The sequence below is a fragment of the Hyperolius riggenbachi genome, chromosome 2 (genome assembly GCF_040937935.1).
Source record: "Hyperolius riggenbachi isolate aHypRig1 chromosome 2, aHypRig1.pri, whole genome shotgun sequence".
Taxonomy (NCBI): domain Eukaryota; kingdom Metazoa; phylum Chordata; class Amphibia; order Anura; family Hyperoliidae; genus Hyperolius; species Hyperolius riggenbachi.
The window spans coordinates 205,504,600-205,525,063 of NC_090647.1; the positions used below are offsets into that span (position 1 = coordinate 205,504,600).

The window sequence follows — 20,464 nt, forward strand, 5'->3', positions numbered from 1 at the left end:
AATTACACTACCTCATTACTTGCTGAGAAGGGATAATTAGAAAGGCTGTTCTCTATAAATACTTGCAGGGTGGACACAGGGTAGATTTCTCTGTGTTCGCCATCTCGCCTGTGCAAGCGCTCAGGTCCGCTTTAAGGAAAATACTTTTAACAAGATTACTAAACATCATACACAAGTTGTCAAAATGTAAGACCCCTTAAAAATAAATCTAGAAACACAATAAGTTCCATAGGAAAAAATATTTTATTTTTTAAGAACAAATTCAGTTTGAAACAGACGTGGAATGTGAAAATTCAGAGCTTTGTTGTCTGGTAAGGAACGGGTTGAAGGGCTAAATACAATGTGAAACTAAAGCAAAAAATTGTAAACCTAGGAAAGGCTATTTCGTTTCTTAAAAAAAGGAAACATTTATAAACTCAGGCATAATACTGTGTTACTTACAAAATTGGACAAAAATTATTTTAAATAAATATTCATGGTACACAATTACGGCACATATATGCAGCAATTTGGCAACCTTTTTTTTACCTTTTCTTCCTCATTACAGTGCAAAGGGAATGACACTGCCTTTAAACAAGCGGTAGCTAAATACATAGCAAAAATTCAATTTTATACAAAACATTTTGCTTAGACTTTGTAAAAAAATCCAACATTGCTCTATGTACACAATCTGGTTAAGAAAATCCATTTCTGTCTTTTTCCATGTGTAATTTTCTATATTTAATTTTTAAAAAGGTGAATAAGGCTACGGACACACCCCAAATCCAGATACAGTTCTCAAGGTATTTACAGCTTCACTTTGACATAATGGTGCAAATTCCTAAGTCAGGTGACTAAGGATCACATGATCGCACAAGCAAGGCATTTACAGAAAAAAAAAATAATAATCCAAACCTGAACCAACTTCTAAACAAAAGGGAACAGTTTGAAGATTGTCATTCGGCGTCAGACACAAAACCGACATGAAAGTAAAAGATGTGACATGTTTTGCAGGTTGTTGCATCTGTTAGCATGATTTTCACAGCTTTCATAAAGGACACAGCTAAGGGATGTTTTGAAAATATAAATCTTTATCTATCACTTACGTCATTGTTGATCGCACTGAGGATGGCAAAATACTGTTCAAAAATGATTCCTGGCAACATAGCATTCCCATATTTTACGAACTTAGCAAATCTCAGCTTCACATCAATGTACATAGAAAATATTTTGTGAAGGTTAAATATTTGCCATCCTGATTATATATTTTGTTAAGTACTGACCACGCGACTATTCCTTCATGCCAACATAATCTTCAGGTTCAGGAAAATAAGAACAATCAACCTAGTGACAAGCTCATTGTTGCAGGTGCTCTTTAGAGATTCAAGAACCTTAAACTGCTGCTACTAATTTTTTTTTTCTTTCCATTTCAGAGAGCAAAGTGTTACCATAGAAACAGAACTGTGTTGATGATATCTGTTTTGCATAGCACATAAATGTAGGAGGAAAAGAAAAGAGAAAAGAAGGGAAAGGGTGGAAGAGGAAAGAAGACAGAAGAAAAATAGATCACAAAAAATAGGTATTGCGCTCTGTAACCTGCTGAAGTCTAGTGTGACATTGTTGCATTAAGGCAAAAAGGAAATTCGAATGCAGAAAACGACTGACAAAACATTTTCCCATCTTTGTTACACTCATGATGCAGTAACACTGATTTCCTGCTTTTGGGCTTGAACTTCCTAGTCTGCTCTTGTGTAAGACGCCTTTAGAGGGCTTTGTTATTTTTCCTTTTTCTCATTATTGTTATTTTTGGATTATGGTTGTTTTCTTCCACCAGAAGCAACGTCTAATTCTGTTCTCCAACTGAAACAGTTAAGCCTATTTAACTGCTGGAAGAAAAAAAAAAAAAAAAAAAAAAAGATGGATTTCATATCTCCTGGCGGGGCAGGCTGTGCAATATTAAATTATATATTAGTAAAATCTTTTTTTTTCCCTTTTTCAACTATATATTCCCATGTGCTATACACCTATTAAATAAGTATTTTTTTTATTATTATTCTTTCCTGCTCTCCATGCTAATAATTTATTTTATACCTAAGAACTGTAAAATGTTTGCCATATGTGTGCTTTTATTTAAGAGCACCAGCGTACTGCCAGGTCAGCTACAATTCTTACGCCGCGCTCTCTCGGGACAGCATGACCACAAAGCGAAAGTGTCCGATGATTTATTTTATGAGCGCAAAATAAAATGGCTTTTTCTCAAAAAGCATAATCAATGAGAGAATAAAAATAAAATCTTTTTTTAAGTGGACATGCGGAACATATGCTCTGCTTTGACCTATGAGTTCCAGAACCAAAGGTCAGATTTGGCTTTCTGCTGTTCTCTTGAAAGCTTTATCTGTCTGAGGAATAATATGGTCAGTGTAGCACCTGAGTCTGCTTATTAATTTCAGTCGCAACAGACTAGGAGTTTCATACGACATACTCTTATTGCCTTTTATCTCCAACAGTCTTGGCTTGTAACAACTTGCTATTGTCCTTCCCTACGTGCTTATGCATTTTCTAAGAATACTTTTTTATTTTTACTTAGCACAAAGGTATTCTGAAATTCCACACACTGCTACTGGATAGACAAGACTCCCTCAGCTGCAGTCTTACGCCACTGCATCTCGTATCAAAGTGCTTTGCTGCCTATGTCATTTTCTGTCCTACGCTTTATTTCAGAGGCAACAGCATTTAACTGCGTTCAGCAGTTTAGTCTGTGGACTTCCTGGACTTGCTGACAGTCTAACTTCTTGCTGGAAGGCTCCATATTAGCAAATACAATTTCCATAATATATTACCCATTCAAGTGTGACTGCGGTAGAAATGTATGGAGCAAGAGTCTACAAAGGTTAATGTTCCATTAGTGATACGGGAGGTGGAGTGAATGGAAATCTTATGTGAAGGATAGAGCAACCCAAGACAACAGATGAACATGAAACAGTGATGGACTAAAATGCAGATATCTGTGTTTTCTACAACGTCCTAGACACAAACTTTACTGACACATCCAGTACGCATTAAGAAAGCTAGTTGATATTAAATCAGAAGATTGCATTTCAAGATAAATAATCTACAGCATATTTAGAATGCCTAAGATGAATAATGTCCTTAAATCTGTCCATATTAACCTGGCTTTTGAATATGCTTGGATGCCTGAAGCTCATGGCTTAGAGGGTGAACATGACCAGGGCATAGCTATCAGAATGGGCATTTTTGAAAGTCTTCCAGCTTGCAGTGAACACTTTTCACAGGAACCATCAGATCCATTAAGCTGCGCAGCTTAGAGAGCTTTCTCTGAAGGTGGGTTTTCTCTTGTGCCTGTTCCTCAATGCAAGTCCATATTTATGCATAAGGAATCACCAAGAAACCCCAACAGGAAGCAACGGACCTTTACTTGTCCATACTATTGTCAAAAAGTACCACCAGATTCCTCAGACCTTGTAGTAGATATTAGCTGGACTCTGTGGTGGCATCTCTTGCACAATGTAAACAGGATGTCCATAATCTCCGCTGACCTTTTCATAGTGGGGGCAGAAGACACTGTCTGCAGTCCTTAGAGGGATGATAATGTCACTTGGCTCTGAACCATTGTTATTGCCACCGCGCTTTGGTGTGGCTAAAGTACTAAGGGACAATGTTGTAGTGTGCTGTGGTGAGTGCTTTCTGTGTCTTCTTCTGTATTTTAGCAAAAGCACCACTAGAGTGATGATGATGACGATAAAGATGATGCACCCTGAAGCAATCCCTGCAAATAAGGCCACCTCTGATCCAATGAGACTTGTGTGTCCAGCGTTATTTCCACCAGTGCTAGAACCTGGAAAAAAAGGGGATATATTTCACATCTTCAAGTAACTGAAATGAAAATGATGAAATTATACAGATTCTATCACATTATTTGCCCATAGAGACAAATTAGTTGCAAGTGAATTCAATGTTTCCAAAAAATATTAAAAATGGACAGAAATGTTTTGATTGCTTGTAACCAAATTGCAACATTTGTGTATTGGTGTTTCTACTTGTTTTATATTCTTTTCGTAATCAACAGTACCTTGTATATATTCCATTAGCATAGTTCCCCTTTACCAAAGTGGTGTAGGAATAATTGCAGCTCCACTTTAAAAAAACGTGCACTTTCATTTTGCCAGTTTTAAGATCCTGGGTTCTCGACAAGCACACAAAATTAGCTGACCTACAGCAGTTTTACCCTTGTAAGTAGCTAACTGCAAACTCAGGGAACTAAGTATCAATATTAAACAAGACTCTTTGTCTCAAACTCTTCCTTCCATGCCCAAGTTCACCCGCATTGTTTTCTGTTATGGACATCCATCAACAAAAGACAGCCAGGCTTTTGTGAATGCCTGTTCTCATAGCAATTGCTGGATGTCCTGTTACTCCTCTGCAGAGTGGTAATTCCCTTAAGAATTGCCAATAACTGTATGAACCATTTCCTATTGTGTTCCTCAGCAAATGCAGATTAACCTATTTAGTGCCTGTGAGAACTGCAGCTATGTACCCTTATTATGCGAACAGTTACTGTAGATCACTCACAGGTGTAGGTGGATTTAATAGAATTTCTTGTACTTATTAGTGGAAAGAGAAGAATCTGCATGCTTGTAAAAAGATTAAAAAAAAGATAATTTGGGTACCATGCTGAAAATATTAATCAATTCAGCTTGTGTAATACACAATTACCGCAACAAATGAATGCACATCTGGCAAGCAGTAAAAAGTGTCACATTGAACAGTCTGGTATTCTGTGTTCTCAGCACATTACGAATTAATTAGAATAATAAGTACATATAGCATCATGAGAATGGTGGGGGACATTATGGATGAACACATGGCATGATGCTCCGCCCATTTTTCAAATCAGCAGGTTTTGCCACAGGATAAATTAAAACAAATTAGTCAAAGTCTCACATATAAGGCAGTCTCTGCAAGCTCTAGTTCAGATTTAACCAGTGAACTAAAAATCAATCACGCAGTTGCTGTCACGTGTCCATGACATGTAAACACGATAGTTGTTGAAAACATTTTAAAAGGTTTTTCTGTTTGCTTAGAGCAAGATGCTGTTTAAGTTGTGTCCTCCCAACTAGTAACTTAACTCTTCTCCTCTCCAAAATGTGTTCAACATTGGCAAATTTGATTCAAGTAATGAAAGATCTTCCCCCCCCCCCCCCTCAAAAAAAAATGCCCATCCTCCCCAAAAATGTCCAACAAAGGTTCATTTGTCTATACAAACCAGGAAGTGAAATGTATGCCATCCCTTTTCACCCCTACAAGTTCACTGCATTTACTGCAATGACACGGATGGAGGGATCCTTTACACTGATGGGAATTTTGATTGTGCCTAGAAACAGCGGACATAGTCCCATTTCAGTACAACCTGACAGCAATGCAAGGAAGCTTTGAGTTGCAACATGCAAAGCCTCAAAGCAGTGGCCTGAGAGAGGATCCAAAGTCATATATGAAGTATGCAAATCGATATCTTTTGTAAGGAAACTGCTACATTTCTCTGCTGAATTTAGTAGTTATGCAAACACACATCCTATTACAAAGGAAGTATACCTTCAGGGCCATTGACAAATGGACTAGTAGTTGAACTCTTTCCATTAGTACCAGACTCTATGGATGGACGTCTTGTTGGATTTGCATCAGGGCCAAAACCTGGAGAGTCAGGGTCTACAAAAGAACATAAAAAATATATTCATTACACCAGTCTAAAAATTCTAAAAATCGCTGTTAAGATATTCCACAGCCTATTTTTATCTTGAATAAATCCATGTATTAACTATCAGAAGGCAACAGCAAACCCATTGCATGGCTGCTCAGTTGGGTGTGATTTTCTCTTATTTTAAGAAAATAAAGAATGAAAGCCATTTTGAAAATGAAGACTCTAAAACCATCTGCAGAAACTATAGGGATTCTCACAATTGGCAAGCACTAGCTTAGCAAATGACACTTCAATTTAGTAGAAGGAGTGGACTGACTACCAAACAAAGTTATAATTGGAAATATCATTCATTCCCGACACACATTTGCTAACCTTTATATTTCAGAACAAAGAATCTTACATAGCTTGTCTTAGAGATGAAAGCATAATAGACTTGCATAATCCTCGGCTAATGTAATAAGAGTAGAAAACTTACACAAATTGAGCAATTTGGTCACTAGTAATCAAAACATTTTCTGGCCATTTTAATAGTTTTTGGAAGTATTGAATTGAACACTGTTCATTTGAGAAAACATTTCTGAGTTTTAAACAGAATACAGAGCTGAGGGTTGACAGTTTAAAATTTGTACTTTGCCTACATGCAGCTTAAAGAGAATCTGTATTGTTAAAATCGCACAAAAGTAAACATACCAGTGTGTTAGGGGACATCTCCTATTACCCTCTGTCACAATTTCGCCGCCCCTTGCCGCATTAAAAGTGGTTAAAAACAGTTTTTAAAAGTTTGTTTATAAACAAACAAAATGGCCACCAAAACAGGAAGTAGGTTGATGTACAGTATGTCCACACATAGAAAATACAATCATACACAAGCAGGCTGTATACACCCTTCCTTTTGAATCTCAAGAGATCATTTGTGTGTTTCTTTCCCCCTGCAGCTATCTTCCACTGAAGTGTCAGGCTGTTTCTTCCTGCAGAGTGCAGACAGCTCTGCCTGTATGTAATTCCTCAGTATGTGAAAGCCCAGCCAGCTCAGAGGAGGATTTATCCAGCTTGTAAAAGATGAGAGAAGAGAGAAGCTGCCCTAATCTAAATAATACACAAGCAGTGTGCAGAGAGGGGCCTGGAGGGGGGAGTGCATAGCAGAACCACAACACTGAAGAACTTGGCAGCCTTCCAGACACAGGCTGACAAGTCTGACAAGAGAGAGATAAGTTGATTTATTACAGAGATGGTGATAGCAAAAAGTGCTGCAGTAAGCCAGAACACAGAATAGCTTTTGGAACTTGTAGGATGATAAAAAACAGGATGCAATTTTTGTTACGCTGAAAAAATTGCATCCTGTTTTTTTATCATCATACAAGTTCCAAAAGCTATTCTAATGTGTTCTGGCTTACTGCAGCACGTTCTACTATCACAGTCTCTGTAATAAATCAATGTATCTTTCCCCTGTCAGACTTGTCAGCCTGTGTCTGGAAGGCTGCCAAGTTCTTCAGTGTTGTGGTTCTGCTATGAACTCCCCCTTCCAGGCCCCTCTATGCACACTGCCTGTGTATTATTTAGATTAGGGCAGCTTCTCTCTTCTCTCTTATCTTTTACAAGCTGGATAAATCGTCCTCTGAGCTGGCTGGGCTTTCACATACTGAGGAATTACAGACAAAGGCAAAGCTGTTTGCAGGAAGAAAAGAGCAGCCTGAAACTTCAGTGCATGAGAACTGCAGGGGGAAAGAAACACACAAATGATCTCTTGAGATTCAAAAGGAAGGGTATATACAGCCTGCTTGTGTATGGATGTATTTTCTATGTGTGGACATACTGTACATCAACCTACTTCCTGTTTTGGTGGCCATTTTGTTTGTTTACAAACAAACTTTTTAAAACTGTTTTTAACCACTTTTAATGCGGCGAAATTGTGACAGAGGGTAATAGGAGATGTCCCCTAACGCACTGGTATGTTTACTTTTGTGCGATTTTAACAATACAGATTCTCTTTAAAGAGAAACTCCAACCAAGAATTTAACTGCATCCCAATCAGTAGCTGATACCCCCTTTTACATGAGAAATCTATTGCTTTTCACAAACAGACCATCAGGGGGCGCTGTATGACTTATATTGTGGTGAAACCCCTCCCACAAGAAGCTCTGAGGACCGAGGTACTGTTGGCAATTTCCTGTCTGTGAACCCTGTTACATTGTGGGAAATAGCAGTTTACAGCTGTCTCCAACTGCCAAAACAGCTAGCAGCAGCTACATAACCTGACCACAGTAAAAATGTCACCATGTATTAAATATCAGAATGTACATCAGGGAGAGGAAAGATTTTACAATGAGAAAACACCGACTAAATCATTTATACATAATTGTAAAAATGAAGCACTTTTTTATTACATCATTTTCACTGGAGTTCCTCTTTAAAGACACTGAAGCAAAAAAAAATTATGATATTATGATTTGTATGTGTAGTACAGCTAAGAAATAAAACATTAAGATCAGATACATCAGTCTAATTGTTTCCAGTATAGGAAGAGTTGAGAAACTCCAGTTGTTATCTCTATGCAAACAAGCCATTAAGCTCTCCGACTAAGTTAGTCGTGGAGAGGGTTGTTATCTGACTTTCATTATCTCAACTGTAAGTGAACGGTTTACTTTTTCTCTGCTAGAGGAGAGGTCATTACTTCACAGACTGCTCTGAAAGAATCATTTTGAATGCTGAGTGTTGTGTAATCTGCACATATTATAGAATAATGCAATGTTAGAAAAAACACTATATACCTGAAAATAAAAGTATGAGAATATTTTCTTTGCTGCTAATTTTCTAGTAATTATTCATAGTACACAACCAATTCATCATATCATATTTTTTTTTTTCGCTTCAGTGTCTCTTTAAGTCCAGTAAGGAAATTATTTAATGCCCTCTGAAGCAGTAGAAAATTGACTTCAGTAGGGATTACTGCCCATCTCTAGTCTTCTATAAATCTTTAATTTGCGATCAGTAGTTTAATTGGGTGAAGACCCAAAATGATGCTAGTCCTTACCTTGACCAACCTTCATGAGGATCTTCATGGCTTTAGTAACACACACACCTCCTTCCTGGTTATCCACACCATCTATTGAACCATTTGATGTAGCTGTAGTGAAAGAAACAAATTAAATAGTTAAGAATCATAAATACATGTATTGACTGATGATCACATTTGAGTCAAGCACCATCAAAACCATAAATTTTAATCTAGGGGTTTGAAGGTGCCTCCTGAGCCTGGCTGATTTCAAACATTTTTTTCCCACATTAGAATCATTTATTACACTATATAAATAAGATCAGGAAATTACAAGCATGGTATAGCATATCAGCTAATTGTTGCCATTAACAATAGTTAGCCGCTTCTTGACAACTCACTCTTGCAACATTCCATCATATGCCTTTTTGGAAAAGGCTTATGGGAGAACCATTAATGGTGAGCAGCATGTGCCTAAGACAGCAGATGAATGTATGGCACTTGCAAAGACTTTCAAAAGTCAAAGGCTGTGGTCAGCACTTACATTTTATATAGTTTGTACCAAGACAATTATATGCACAGATAAGGCTATCACAATATTGTAAAAGGCCATATAAGGGAGGGTAATTTTGTGGGGTTAAAGGGGCGTACACACGCCATACTTTTTCAAAATGACAGGTCTGTCAGACCCTCCCATGGGGCGGTAGTTCTGACGACAGTTGCACGTGAGTACAAGCTGTCCCCAGACTAATAAGACTGTTTTTGACTGATCCGCAGTTTTTGACTTATTTAGTACTTATACAGCAATGAATTCTGCTGTAGCACTTTATGCAGTGTTACAAACTGTCCCCTCACCGGGGCATACAATCTAATCCATACCATAGTCCTATGTCCATCGTAGCCTACGGCCAATTTTAGGGGTAAGCCAATTAACGCATCATGTTTTTGGAATGTGGGAAGAAACTCACAAGGTCAACATACAAACTCCTCCAAAATAGTGCCCTGGCTGGGATTTGAACCAGGGACCCAGGCCTACAAGGCGGAAGTGCTATCCACTACGCCACCACGCTGCCCAAAAGCAAGCACTGGTGTGATGAGGGACATCATATTGCCTGCACTGCTGAATGATGAATTATTGTGGCTGTGTATAATTAACAAGCTGACACAAATGCATTCCAGCGGTTCTGGAGGTGTGGTTAGCCACCAGGGACAACAAAGGAGGATTTGAATATACAGCAGTGATGCATCATGGGAGACCTATGCTCACTCTAACCTGAATTATCACAAATACCTGCTGGTTTAAGAAGACAAACGTTTCACTAAAATAAGGAAGCTTATGCTGCATCCACTAATTGTCCTAGATGCTGGTACCACTATTGTGCAAGTTCAGCATGGTTGTACCACCCATCCATCTATTGTAAGTAGCTTGCTGCATCTCACAGTACTCATAAATCTCTGCATCACGTGCTTCAATGTGCTCTGTATTCTATCCATTAACACTACATCCTCTAGAGTCTTTCCTCTGCTTTATTTAATTTACACCCCGGCATTCCAGCGCAGTCCTGTACGTTTGTTTTTGTAAAATCTCGTCAGACCTATTTTTATTCTGGACCCTTCTTTAAGCAAGGAGAAAAAAAAAGCGATAGTAATCTAATCTACGAGTACATCTGACAGCGTGACACTAGAACACAAGGCTCACAAAATAATGGAGACATAGGTTTTTTTTTTTTTTTAGCGGAAACAAAAATCAATAGCAAGCAGCAGCCCCAGACATAAATCAAATGTGTCTGTGATAAAAGTGTTTTTTACGACCTATTTGCCAATGTACAGGCAAGTAAGATAGAGGAGAAATGAGAGCAAGGAAAGTAAAGGCTGAGCTCTTGCTAAGCTCACACAGGTTTTTTTTTTCTTAATTGTAATGAAAACTGCAGCAAGCCTTGTCCTTGGTGAACTGCAAATGCATTTACTATTGAACATATTCTTATACTTTCTATTAGGATGTAACTCACTTGAAAATAGAACACCAGCAATATGCTTAAAGGGATACTGTAGGGGGTCGGGGGAAAATGAGCTGAACTTACCCGGGGCTTCTAATGGTCCCCTGCAGACATCCTGTGTTGGCACAGCCACTCACCGATTCTCCGGCCCCGCCTCCAGTTCACTTCTGGAATTTCAGACTTTAAAGTCAGAAAACCACTGCACCTGCACGCCCGTGTCCTCGCTCCCGCTGATGTCACCAGGAATTTACTGCGCAGACACAGACCATACTGGGCCTGCGCTGTGCACTCTTGATGACATCAGCGGGATCGAGGACACGGCAATGCAGGCGCAGTGGTTTTCAGACTTTAAAGTCTGAAATTCCAGAAGTGAACCGGAGGCGGGGCCAGAGCATTGGTGAGTGGCTGCGCCAACACAGGATGTCTGCGGGGGACCGTTAGAAGCCCCGGGTAAGTTCAACTCATTTTCCCCTGACCCCCCCTACAGTATCTCTTTAAAGAAAAAAAACAAATGGTAATGCTATATACCGTACTGCCTGCCATCTTGCTTTGGAAAAATGTTGCTTCGCTGGGACCAAGCAAGGTTCCAAGATTATCTGAAACCAAACTTGGACAACTGGTCTACATCCCAGCGTCACCTAATCAGACTTTTGCATTTCAACACAAGATGGCATATGATGTGGTGAGGGGATACATACATGAAGGGGTCAGCTCCAGGAGGCTCCCAGCACAAGCTAGGTATCCAGGCATTAAAGTCCATTGGGACCTACTGGAAGCCTGCTTTATGAAACAGTCAGAGACCAGCTAGCAGGGCTATACAGCACACAGTGGTTTACAGGCTAGTGCATTTATTTTTGGTATTGTACAAAAAGAGGAAGGTTTAGACCCGTTCACAAAAAGCTTTAACTTGAAATCGTTCTGTTTTTCCACAGTATTAATGTATGTGCCCCTTTGTGAGAGTTTGCGTTTGCTGTGTAGTCCATTACAGCTCAAGTGCTTTTTGACACATTCGTTGATCTAAGCCCCGCAATGATCCGCTGCTTCTCCGCTAAGCAGCGCGATCATTGTGAAATAAAAACCCATTCCCAGCCTCCTGGTACTTCCTCCAAGCGTCCGGAAGGACGCTTGGAGGTCGCATTAAACAAAAAGTTACTGTTGCCATCTTGTGGCCAAACAGTAAAACTACACCCTAAAGCATTTTTCACATACAAATACATTACTTGTACACAAAAAATTAACTCATTACCTCCAGCACTCCCCATTTGTTTTTTTTTGTAATTAATTTTTTTTTACAAATGTACAATTAAAAAAATACATAAATAAGTTACCTTAGGGACTGAACTTTTTAAATATTTATGTCAGGAGGGTACAACACTGTTACTTTATAAACTATGGGCTTGTAATTAGGGATGGACACAAAACTGAAAAAAATGCACCTTTATTTCCAAATAAAATATTGGCACCAAACATTGTGATAGGGACATAATTTAAACGGTTTTATAACCGGGACAAATGGGCAAATACATTTCATGGGTTTTAATTACAGTAGCATGCATTATTTAAAAACTATAATGGCCGAAAACTGAAAAATAATATTTTCCCACATTTTTCCTATTTTCCCATTAAAACATATTTAGAACAAAAATTCTTGGCATAATGTCCCACCTAAAGAAAGCCTAATTGGTGGCGAAAAAAAACAAGATATGGTTCATTTAATTGTGATAAGTAATGATAAAGTTAGACGAATGAATGGAAGGAGCGCTGATAGGTGAAAATTGCTTTGGTGCTCAAGGGGTAAAACCCCTCAGTGGTGAAGTGGTTAAATAAATAAATAAATTTAAAAAAAAAAAAAAACACACCTTCCTATAGGTTGACTGCAGCACGTTCAACAAGTACCCACTGTGCCCAACATTAGTTCCCTTTGGAGGATGCACTTTTACTAGTGATAAACCATGTATAACAAAGAGGTCTATCTGATACTAGGTGTATTTTACATCCATATGAACTTCCCAAATACATCTCCTGCTATTACCTGTGCAGAGAAGACAAGAGAAGCACAATGCTGACAACACAACACAGTTTCCTTACAGCAGACCAGACCACACTTATGAGCGGTCACTGTGCTGCAGTTTCTGCTGTGTCCAGAGAATATGAGCTAAATCTGTATTTGCTGAAGTGCAGTGAATCAGAGTCAGGGCTGTTTACAGTAGGACCACCTGAGCGCAGGCACAGGGTCATAATCACAATGAGGTACTTAGTGGTCCTATCCAAGGGTCCTCCAGGCACCATGACATACAGATAGCATCTTGTCTATAAAGCTTGGAGATGGCTAAGAAAATTCATATTCTTCAAAAAAAAGCAAAGAACAACTTGCGATATTCAGAAAGCGCTTGACAATCCTGAATCAACTATAACCCTTTCTAGCCATTATTAGCTTTGGCTCTACTGTACGAGCCTGTGCTATGGCTAAACATATGGCACAGAAGGAGTTAAGCTGAGAAAACCCTGTGCCAGAAAATGGAACACGCCTATAGAGTAGCTGATAACACAAGCGTCAGGCTGTAATTCCAACTAGAATCTTCACATAATAGAATGCCAACATAAATCTGTCTCAACGCCACAATTGTTTATTTGAACACGATGTTCGCTAAGGAGCGAGGGGAAAAAAAAGTAGTCCGCATAAAATTCTCTCATTACACCAATTATGATTAAGATTATGCTGCACTGCATTAAGTTATTTTATCTCATAAAACGGATGATGGCAAGTTGTGTCATGCCATTTTACATGTCACCGTCTTTTTTGCATAAGCTCCTTCGAAGTTCCTAAAATTAGCTTTGGGCTCTGCAAGGCTCATCTCCAAAATGAAGCGTTATCTGGTAGCAAAGCAAAAGGCCAAAGCCACATTACACCCTTAATTAAAACTGACTACTTGTAACAACATCTATAGGGAAATACAGAACACCAGCAATTTGGATGAATTCCTTTGCCTCCTATTCAGAGCACAATAAAGGCTTTTTATTAAGCAAACACATGAAATGACTAGAAGGCCTTTCTGATATTGAAGGGGTATTCTCTGTGGCCATTTTGTATTCTAAGCAGATGACAATGACATTTAAAGCAAACCCTCTAAAACTAATAGCAAGAAGGAAAAAAAAAAATCACCATAGAAACTACCAGGGAGAACAGCTGGTAAGTAACCATCTTTAACATCCGGACTTCTCACTCAAATATACATTTGCAAATGCTTTATAAAAAGGCTGTATTGTTTGTTTTTTTCCTTCGAGATCTGAAGCCATGGGGAAAGGCTGGGACAATTTGTCATTTCAAGCTGTGTTTTTGTTTTTCCATTTCCCCTTTTCATGCTTGATCTTTCCACACAAAAAAAGGTGTGTGTACTTACTGAGCTGGCACCTGCGCAGAGTTTCTGGTGAGGGAGTTTCACAGGTGTGTGACAGGGGTGAGGCTTTCATGCTGACTGAGCTGGCAAGCATAGCCACTGTGAAACTTACATATAGAGGATACGCAGAGAGCAAGGGGCTGGCTGGATAGGGATACCTGAATAGAATCTGAATCAAAAATGAAATTCAGATTTTTCTAGAAGAATGTTAAAAAAATGCAACCAATTCCAATCAGCCATTTGTTATGGAAACAAACTGGCAGAATACATTTCAGCTTGCTTTGCTTTATCTACTAATACAGACCCTTTTCAACAAAACTGGAAGAGAAGACTGGCCATACATGCAGTGGGGTAACTAAGGAGCTTGGGGCTCCAGTTCGAGTTTTATATGTGGCCCCCAAGCACTCTATGTAATGCCACAAAACCTATCAAGGACAGCTTCAGTGCCAGAGGTGTATTTAGAGTAGGAAGCAGTTTGTCAAGGACTACTACTATGCAATGAACATATAGAGGTGTTCATTAAAGTGAACCTCCGGACTAAAAATCTACTCAGCAGAACTGGAAAGGCTTGATGTTTCTTTAACAGTTTCACAGCATCAGAACTTTGCTTTTCTTACCAAAGCATCATTTCACCTAAGCTCCACCCATCAAAGAAAAAAAGCCCTGGCTTTTTCCCCCTGATGCTGTGCAGAGCATAATGGGATTTCCTATGTCGTTATTTACGTTGCCTAGCAACTGGGAGAGGTGATCAGCACACAGGGCAGTTGGAACTGTGTCTCATGCTCCCTGTCACCTCCTTTCTACCAAAAAGATGGCTGCCATCATGAAATCAAATTTTTGCCTGTTCTTTTAAAACAGTGTGGGTAAGAGATTATATTACCTATCTAAATTAACATAACTAATGTAACTTAATGACAGTATGCTTGTTTAGGCTGGAGTTCCTCTTTAACAGCATAACACCAATGAAAAGCTAATAACATGGATTAAGGAGGGCCCCCAATGGGAAACCCTGCTTCAAGGGCCCTAGTGTGGTCACAACCTCTGCATCCCCATTGCTACACCACTGCATACATGCATCAATTTTTCCAACCAAATCTGCCAGTCATCTATTGCCCCAACATATCCAATCAATGCAGTTTCAATAGATTTTTGGTAGTTTATAGATTAAACGTCTGTTTGGATAGGTTAGGGAATCTCTATGCAAGGTAAACTGGGCTAGAGTGGTGATGGACCAATGGTGACGTAGCAATGCACTGCATCATACACTACAAGATTTGAGATTTGATCAATTTTCTGCTGAAATCTACTGAAAAGGAGTTTGCTGTGTGGTGTAGGAATCCATCACAATCTCGTCACATTCCAGTCAATCAGCTTGGCATATCTGGTCATAAACCCATCCTTGTATGGCTAACTTGAGAGTGAAGTTTTTCTGCCAGTAAATGAATTAAGGTAGTCATACACTGGTCAATGTGGCCAACTGACAGATCCCTCTCAGATCATTGTCTGGCAAGGAGAGGAATCTATCTTCCGACCAGTATAATCGGCTAAATCGATTGAATTAAGCCAAAAATTGATCACTCTTCAATGGTTTGCAGAATCAATTTCTAGCAGATTTGTTCAAATGGTGGAATAGGCCAGATAACATTGTAAAAATATCAACCAGTGTATGACCTGCATTAGTGAAGGTATTGAAAAGGAGCCCTGCTCTGCACATGCAACACTGAGGAGTTGTATGGGCAAACTACTCAAAAGAGAAGGTACCGTTGCTGTGGTTGCAAAGCAGTGCAATCTGAGCTTAGCATTTTTGGAAATTCTTGGCATGCTGCAAACTGAAATGAAAGGATAATTTGAACAGTCACACATTTAAAAAAAATGGACAAACGGCAGTGACCTACATTTACTGCAACTTTATAATAAAAGTGGGATTACTCTTTAACGAGCTGTGAGGCTGCAGTTAAAGGGATTAAAAAATGAACTCCGTGAAATGACTGGTAGTGCATGGCCAGGTGCAGAGTGGGGTGCTAGAACTGCACATCTGCAGTGTTCCTGTCAGCCATGACGTAAACCCTTTGTAGAGTGATGAAGTGCCTCAGACCGAGGTTCGGACATGCCCCATGAGGAATACTGCAGACTGTTGATGTCACCACTTCAACACTTTTGCCAGAACTCCTGCAAAGCCACTCGTGACCTATTGCATCATGGGAGCCTTGTTTTTATAGCTCATTTTAAAAAATGTAGAAGCAAGTTTTCTCTTATAATTGTTGAACACAGTCACAATTAGGTTAGCGTGTAGCATTTAACATTATGCTTTAAGCTGTAGTCCTGGAGTTTAGCTTTTAATCAGCTAATGTTTAGACTACAAATGCATTAAATTAATGCAGTAATCAAGTTCCTTTTCTACACTTTGGAATGATGATGAATGACAATAGCCCCTAATGGAAAATGACTAAGACATAAAATGCAGATTTTTTTCTAAGTGTTACCTGAAATGACTTTCAAAGTAAAAAAACAAACCCTGCAGATTGCCCTATGCACAGGGAGGGACATCTTTCCTCATTGCTACAAAAGTCCATGATTGATTGCACACCATTTGAAAATGCTGAAGGGTTTTATTCCTCATTGACTGCACTTGCTGATGAAGGGGACCCTCTGTGGCCCAGAAACAATTGTCAATTACTGTGTTGACGTATGACATGAAGAATAAAACACTTCAGCATTTTAAAAAGGTGTGCAAACCAATCTTGGACTTTTGCTGTTACTTTATGGGTGTGGCTTGACACCCAGGTTATGCACCCACTCGCATATATGGTACGATGTGCCACTCTAAATCTACCTCATTACTACAGTGCTGTAATCATCTCTGTTAAAATCCAGGCAAACCAAACTATTCTTGCAATCATCTGGAACCATACATCCCCCACTCGTGCTCACAAAGTGACACAAATTGTCATGTTCACAAGGTGTAGGGAAAGTGTATAGCTTTGTCATGGGATGGGTGGGTGATTATGGGTCTGCAGTCATGCCAAAATTCCAGGTAGCTGCAGGAACAGTTGTGGTGGCCAAAATTTGACAGATGAGATTACAATGCTAAATTAGGATGACAATCCACACCATTAGGATTTGTTGCAGAAAAGTCCTGTTTTGCTATTTGATGAATGATAAGCCTCCATTGTGGACTCAGTAGTGGACCCCATAAAGGAGGAGACATGAGCACTGAGTTAATGCACCCATATACGCATCTATTTCTCCTTTCAACTCCCCAACACATTTGATCATGCTGAACGAATCTGCTGTGAATCGATTTCCCCAAAATGTCAGATAGAATTTCGGATTGATTTTGACCAAAAATAGCTTAAAAGTATTGATCGGACATAAAAAAAATAAAATAAAAAGTTAATCAGGAGTGGGACAGCTGGAACAATTTCCAATTGATCCCATTTTGAAAACTATAGAAGATTGATGTGCTCTGTGGAAGGAATCAAGCACAAATAAATCAGGTTCTGATCAGAGAGAGATCGATCGGGTAGGCACAACTTGCATATAATAACTGGAGACAACTTGCATATAATAACTACTGTGTTACAAAATAAACTGGGAAAGAAAAGAAAAAGGTCAGAAACCCTCATTTGAACAGCACTCAGCATAAACACAAATATGCTTTCAGCAATTTTTTCCATGGCCCGAGTTCACGTCAAATATCTAACCAGGCTGAATACAGTATATATTTTATACAATTCCATTGAATTCCAACTTCATATTTTAAGTGAAAACTCCTTTAACCAATCAGCGTTTTAGTGAAAGCACAATGCATCTCTGCAGAGACATGTCAGGCATATTAGAAGCAATGCAAGGCACACAAGGTAAATACAGTGGGGGTAGGAGCATGGAGGAGTGTATACACCAATGTTTATAACATTTTATTAGGTGATTAGAATTTTTAGAAAAGGAGCCTAACGTGAGTTTCTGCTGCAGATAATGGAGGTGGTTTGCTATTCAGCTGTTTGTTAACGGTTTTAAAAATTGTCACAAAGCTCATTTAAAGCTAAAATGATCAAGTCATTCGAGACGCCGCAGCCTCGCTCACACACACGCACTGTGATGATACATGTCAGGCTGAAATAGCTCTAAAAGCAACCATATTAATGTTTCAATAACAGATATCTCCCTGAGCTTTTTTCTATTGCTGTTTTTTTTTTCTTGCCTCAACTCAATATGGTCTTTAATAACCCAGCATTTTTTTTGTAAGGGATTTGCCCGATTTCCATTTAGGTTACAATGGATCATTTTCTAGCTCCATAATAAAATCACAACATTAATTTCCTGCCATTTAAAAAGGGGAATTAATATTCTCAATTCTTTGTTTTTACAAATGTTATAGCCAGAAAAACCCTGTAAAAGCAGAGACAAAATGTTGAGGGTGGAATGTGCGATTTATATTGCCGGAGGCTGAAAGCTGTTCCTACTTTTAAGAGCATTTGCTCCAATTATTTGATCATTTGCTCTTGGCTTTTGTTGTTCTAGGAGGAAAGCGCTACTGAATTTTTAATTTCTAAAACAGTGTGTGAATGTTAACACTGATTGTATTAGATGTCTCATCTTTAGCTCTGCTATTTAATAATTGTAGCATGGCCTGATGCTTTCGTTCAGGTAACCTTTGAGAAGCCACATGATAGCATAAGTATTAAATTATAGGGGGAGAATATTTTTTGTGAATAGAAAATTTGAGTTACACAGTTTGGTTTAGGGTTAAACGATTACTATTAATACAAAATTATACAAAAAGATAGCAGTCTATAAGATAGGATATTAAATTAGACCTTCAGCGTAGCTAAAAATAAGATATGTACAATGGAAGAGCAAAAAATTTGTTTTTGGAAAAAAAAAAAAGCATATAGAAGTGTAAATGCAAAATAAATAAGACATGTACAAGTGGAATTGCTGGAAAATGCTTCTGGCCATCATGGGTGGTTGTTGGTTGGGTCTTCATAGAGATTGCTAGCATTTTACTGGTGCTTCCAGGAATTTAACCTCAACTCTTTGGGTGGTCCAAAATACATGCAATAAGGATTTCTATAAACTCAAGGCTGGCCTTTGCAAGAAGCATGCACTTCACATTATCCTAGCATTCTCCGGTAATGGTAAACCATTAAACAAAAAAGTTAGGAATCACTCACAGGTCAAGCAAATGCTTCTGGAACTCAAGCTAGCCATACACAAACCATGGGGAGGCCAAACCTATTCAGCATCAATAATTCTTAAGGTCTGTATCCACAACACAATTTGTGTGCCGATTTTTTTGAGACAAATGATCATTTTCATGATATCGCTCAACATTGGTTGACAAAAATGTAATTGAAATGGTAAAACTGAGTATAACAACAACGTGTTACCACCCGCCACGATGGTTTATATCAAATGCCTGTCACATCAGCTCACTATAGACTCCCGCGAAAGTTTCCACAAATGCATAAAGCACGTTAGTTCCCAAAACTGCAAACAACGCCTCCAGATCAGGCCAGATGGTTTACGGAATACTTAGCTTCAGTCTACAAACAGTGTCCCCTAGTCCCTTTCCCCCAGGCACCAAGAGAATTCGCCACCGTGAGACTTGGGCGCAGGATACAGCAGGTATGGCTTATCCTGCTGCTGCACAAGTTCCAGGCAGCGTTAGATACTATTCACCCTCTAGGTTCATGTGGATAGTGGGGAATTATGTAATTAGTTTTCCAGCTATTGATGGAAGGCGAATTAGTGTTAAAAGTAACTTCAGCTCTGTCTACTGACAGCGCTGAAGTTATTGACTGCGCCGCTATAGTAGTAATTCCTATTACGGTCCTATTACGGTTGCAACGTTCGTCCCGAGGAGCTGGTGCTGCAGTAGCTTCAGATATTCCTCTCCAGTCAACCAATCCTAACCACGATTCAGTCCTTTTCATTTAAAGTAGGGATTGTCCCAACAGCAATAAGACATCTAGGGTAAATAGTTCAACCCCAATCCCACTGTTGTCTTCATTACCACAAAAACCTCCAATTCTGCCATATACTGGTTGCAAAAAGTAACGGAGCATATTGAAAGTGGAACTAGGTGTTGCTGTCCTACCAAGTTCACATTTGGGAAAATTTGATACTGGACTACTGAATGATACCAATCCACAGAGGAAGGCAGACTGGTTAAAAGTTGGTTTGGCTCACACCATCCTAAGCTGCCATTTCAGACAGACAATAGGTGTTCCACTCAAATGCCCTGCAAATAACAGTCCTAAACACAGAAGCAGCACATTTGCTAGAACATACAATCTGCAGTAATTGTTTTACTTAAATGCTCATCAAAATTCTCAGTATGGGATATAGTGTAGGACCTGGTTTGCTACCCCACTTATCA

General features: G+C 39.0%; 1 protein-coding gene across 1 annotated transcript in view; it reads right to left on the minus strand.

Annotated features, from left to right (window-relative positions):
- Positions 1 to 224: 224 nt before the first annotated feature.
- The window catches only part of EFNB2 (ephrin B2), a 73,383-nt gene continuing 53,143 nt past the window's right edge, over positions 225 to 20,464 (minus strand). The window contains exons 3-5 of the mRNA XM_068268014.1: positions 8,727 to 8,819; positions 5,590 to 5,703; positions 225 to 3,835 (exon numbers count right to left, since the gene is read on the minus strand). Of these exons, the coding sequence (XP_068124115.1) occupies positions 3,453 to 3,835; positions 5,590 to 5,703; positions 8,727 to 8,819 (590 nt within the window). The 3' untranslated portion in view covers positions 225 to 3,452. The remainder of the gene's footprint in view (positions 3,836 to 5,589; positions 5,704 to 8,726; positions 8,820 to 20,464) is intronic.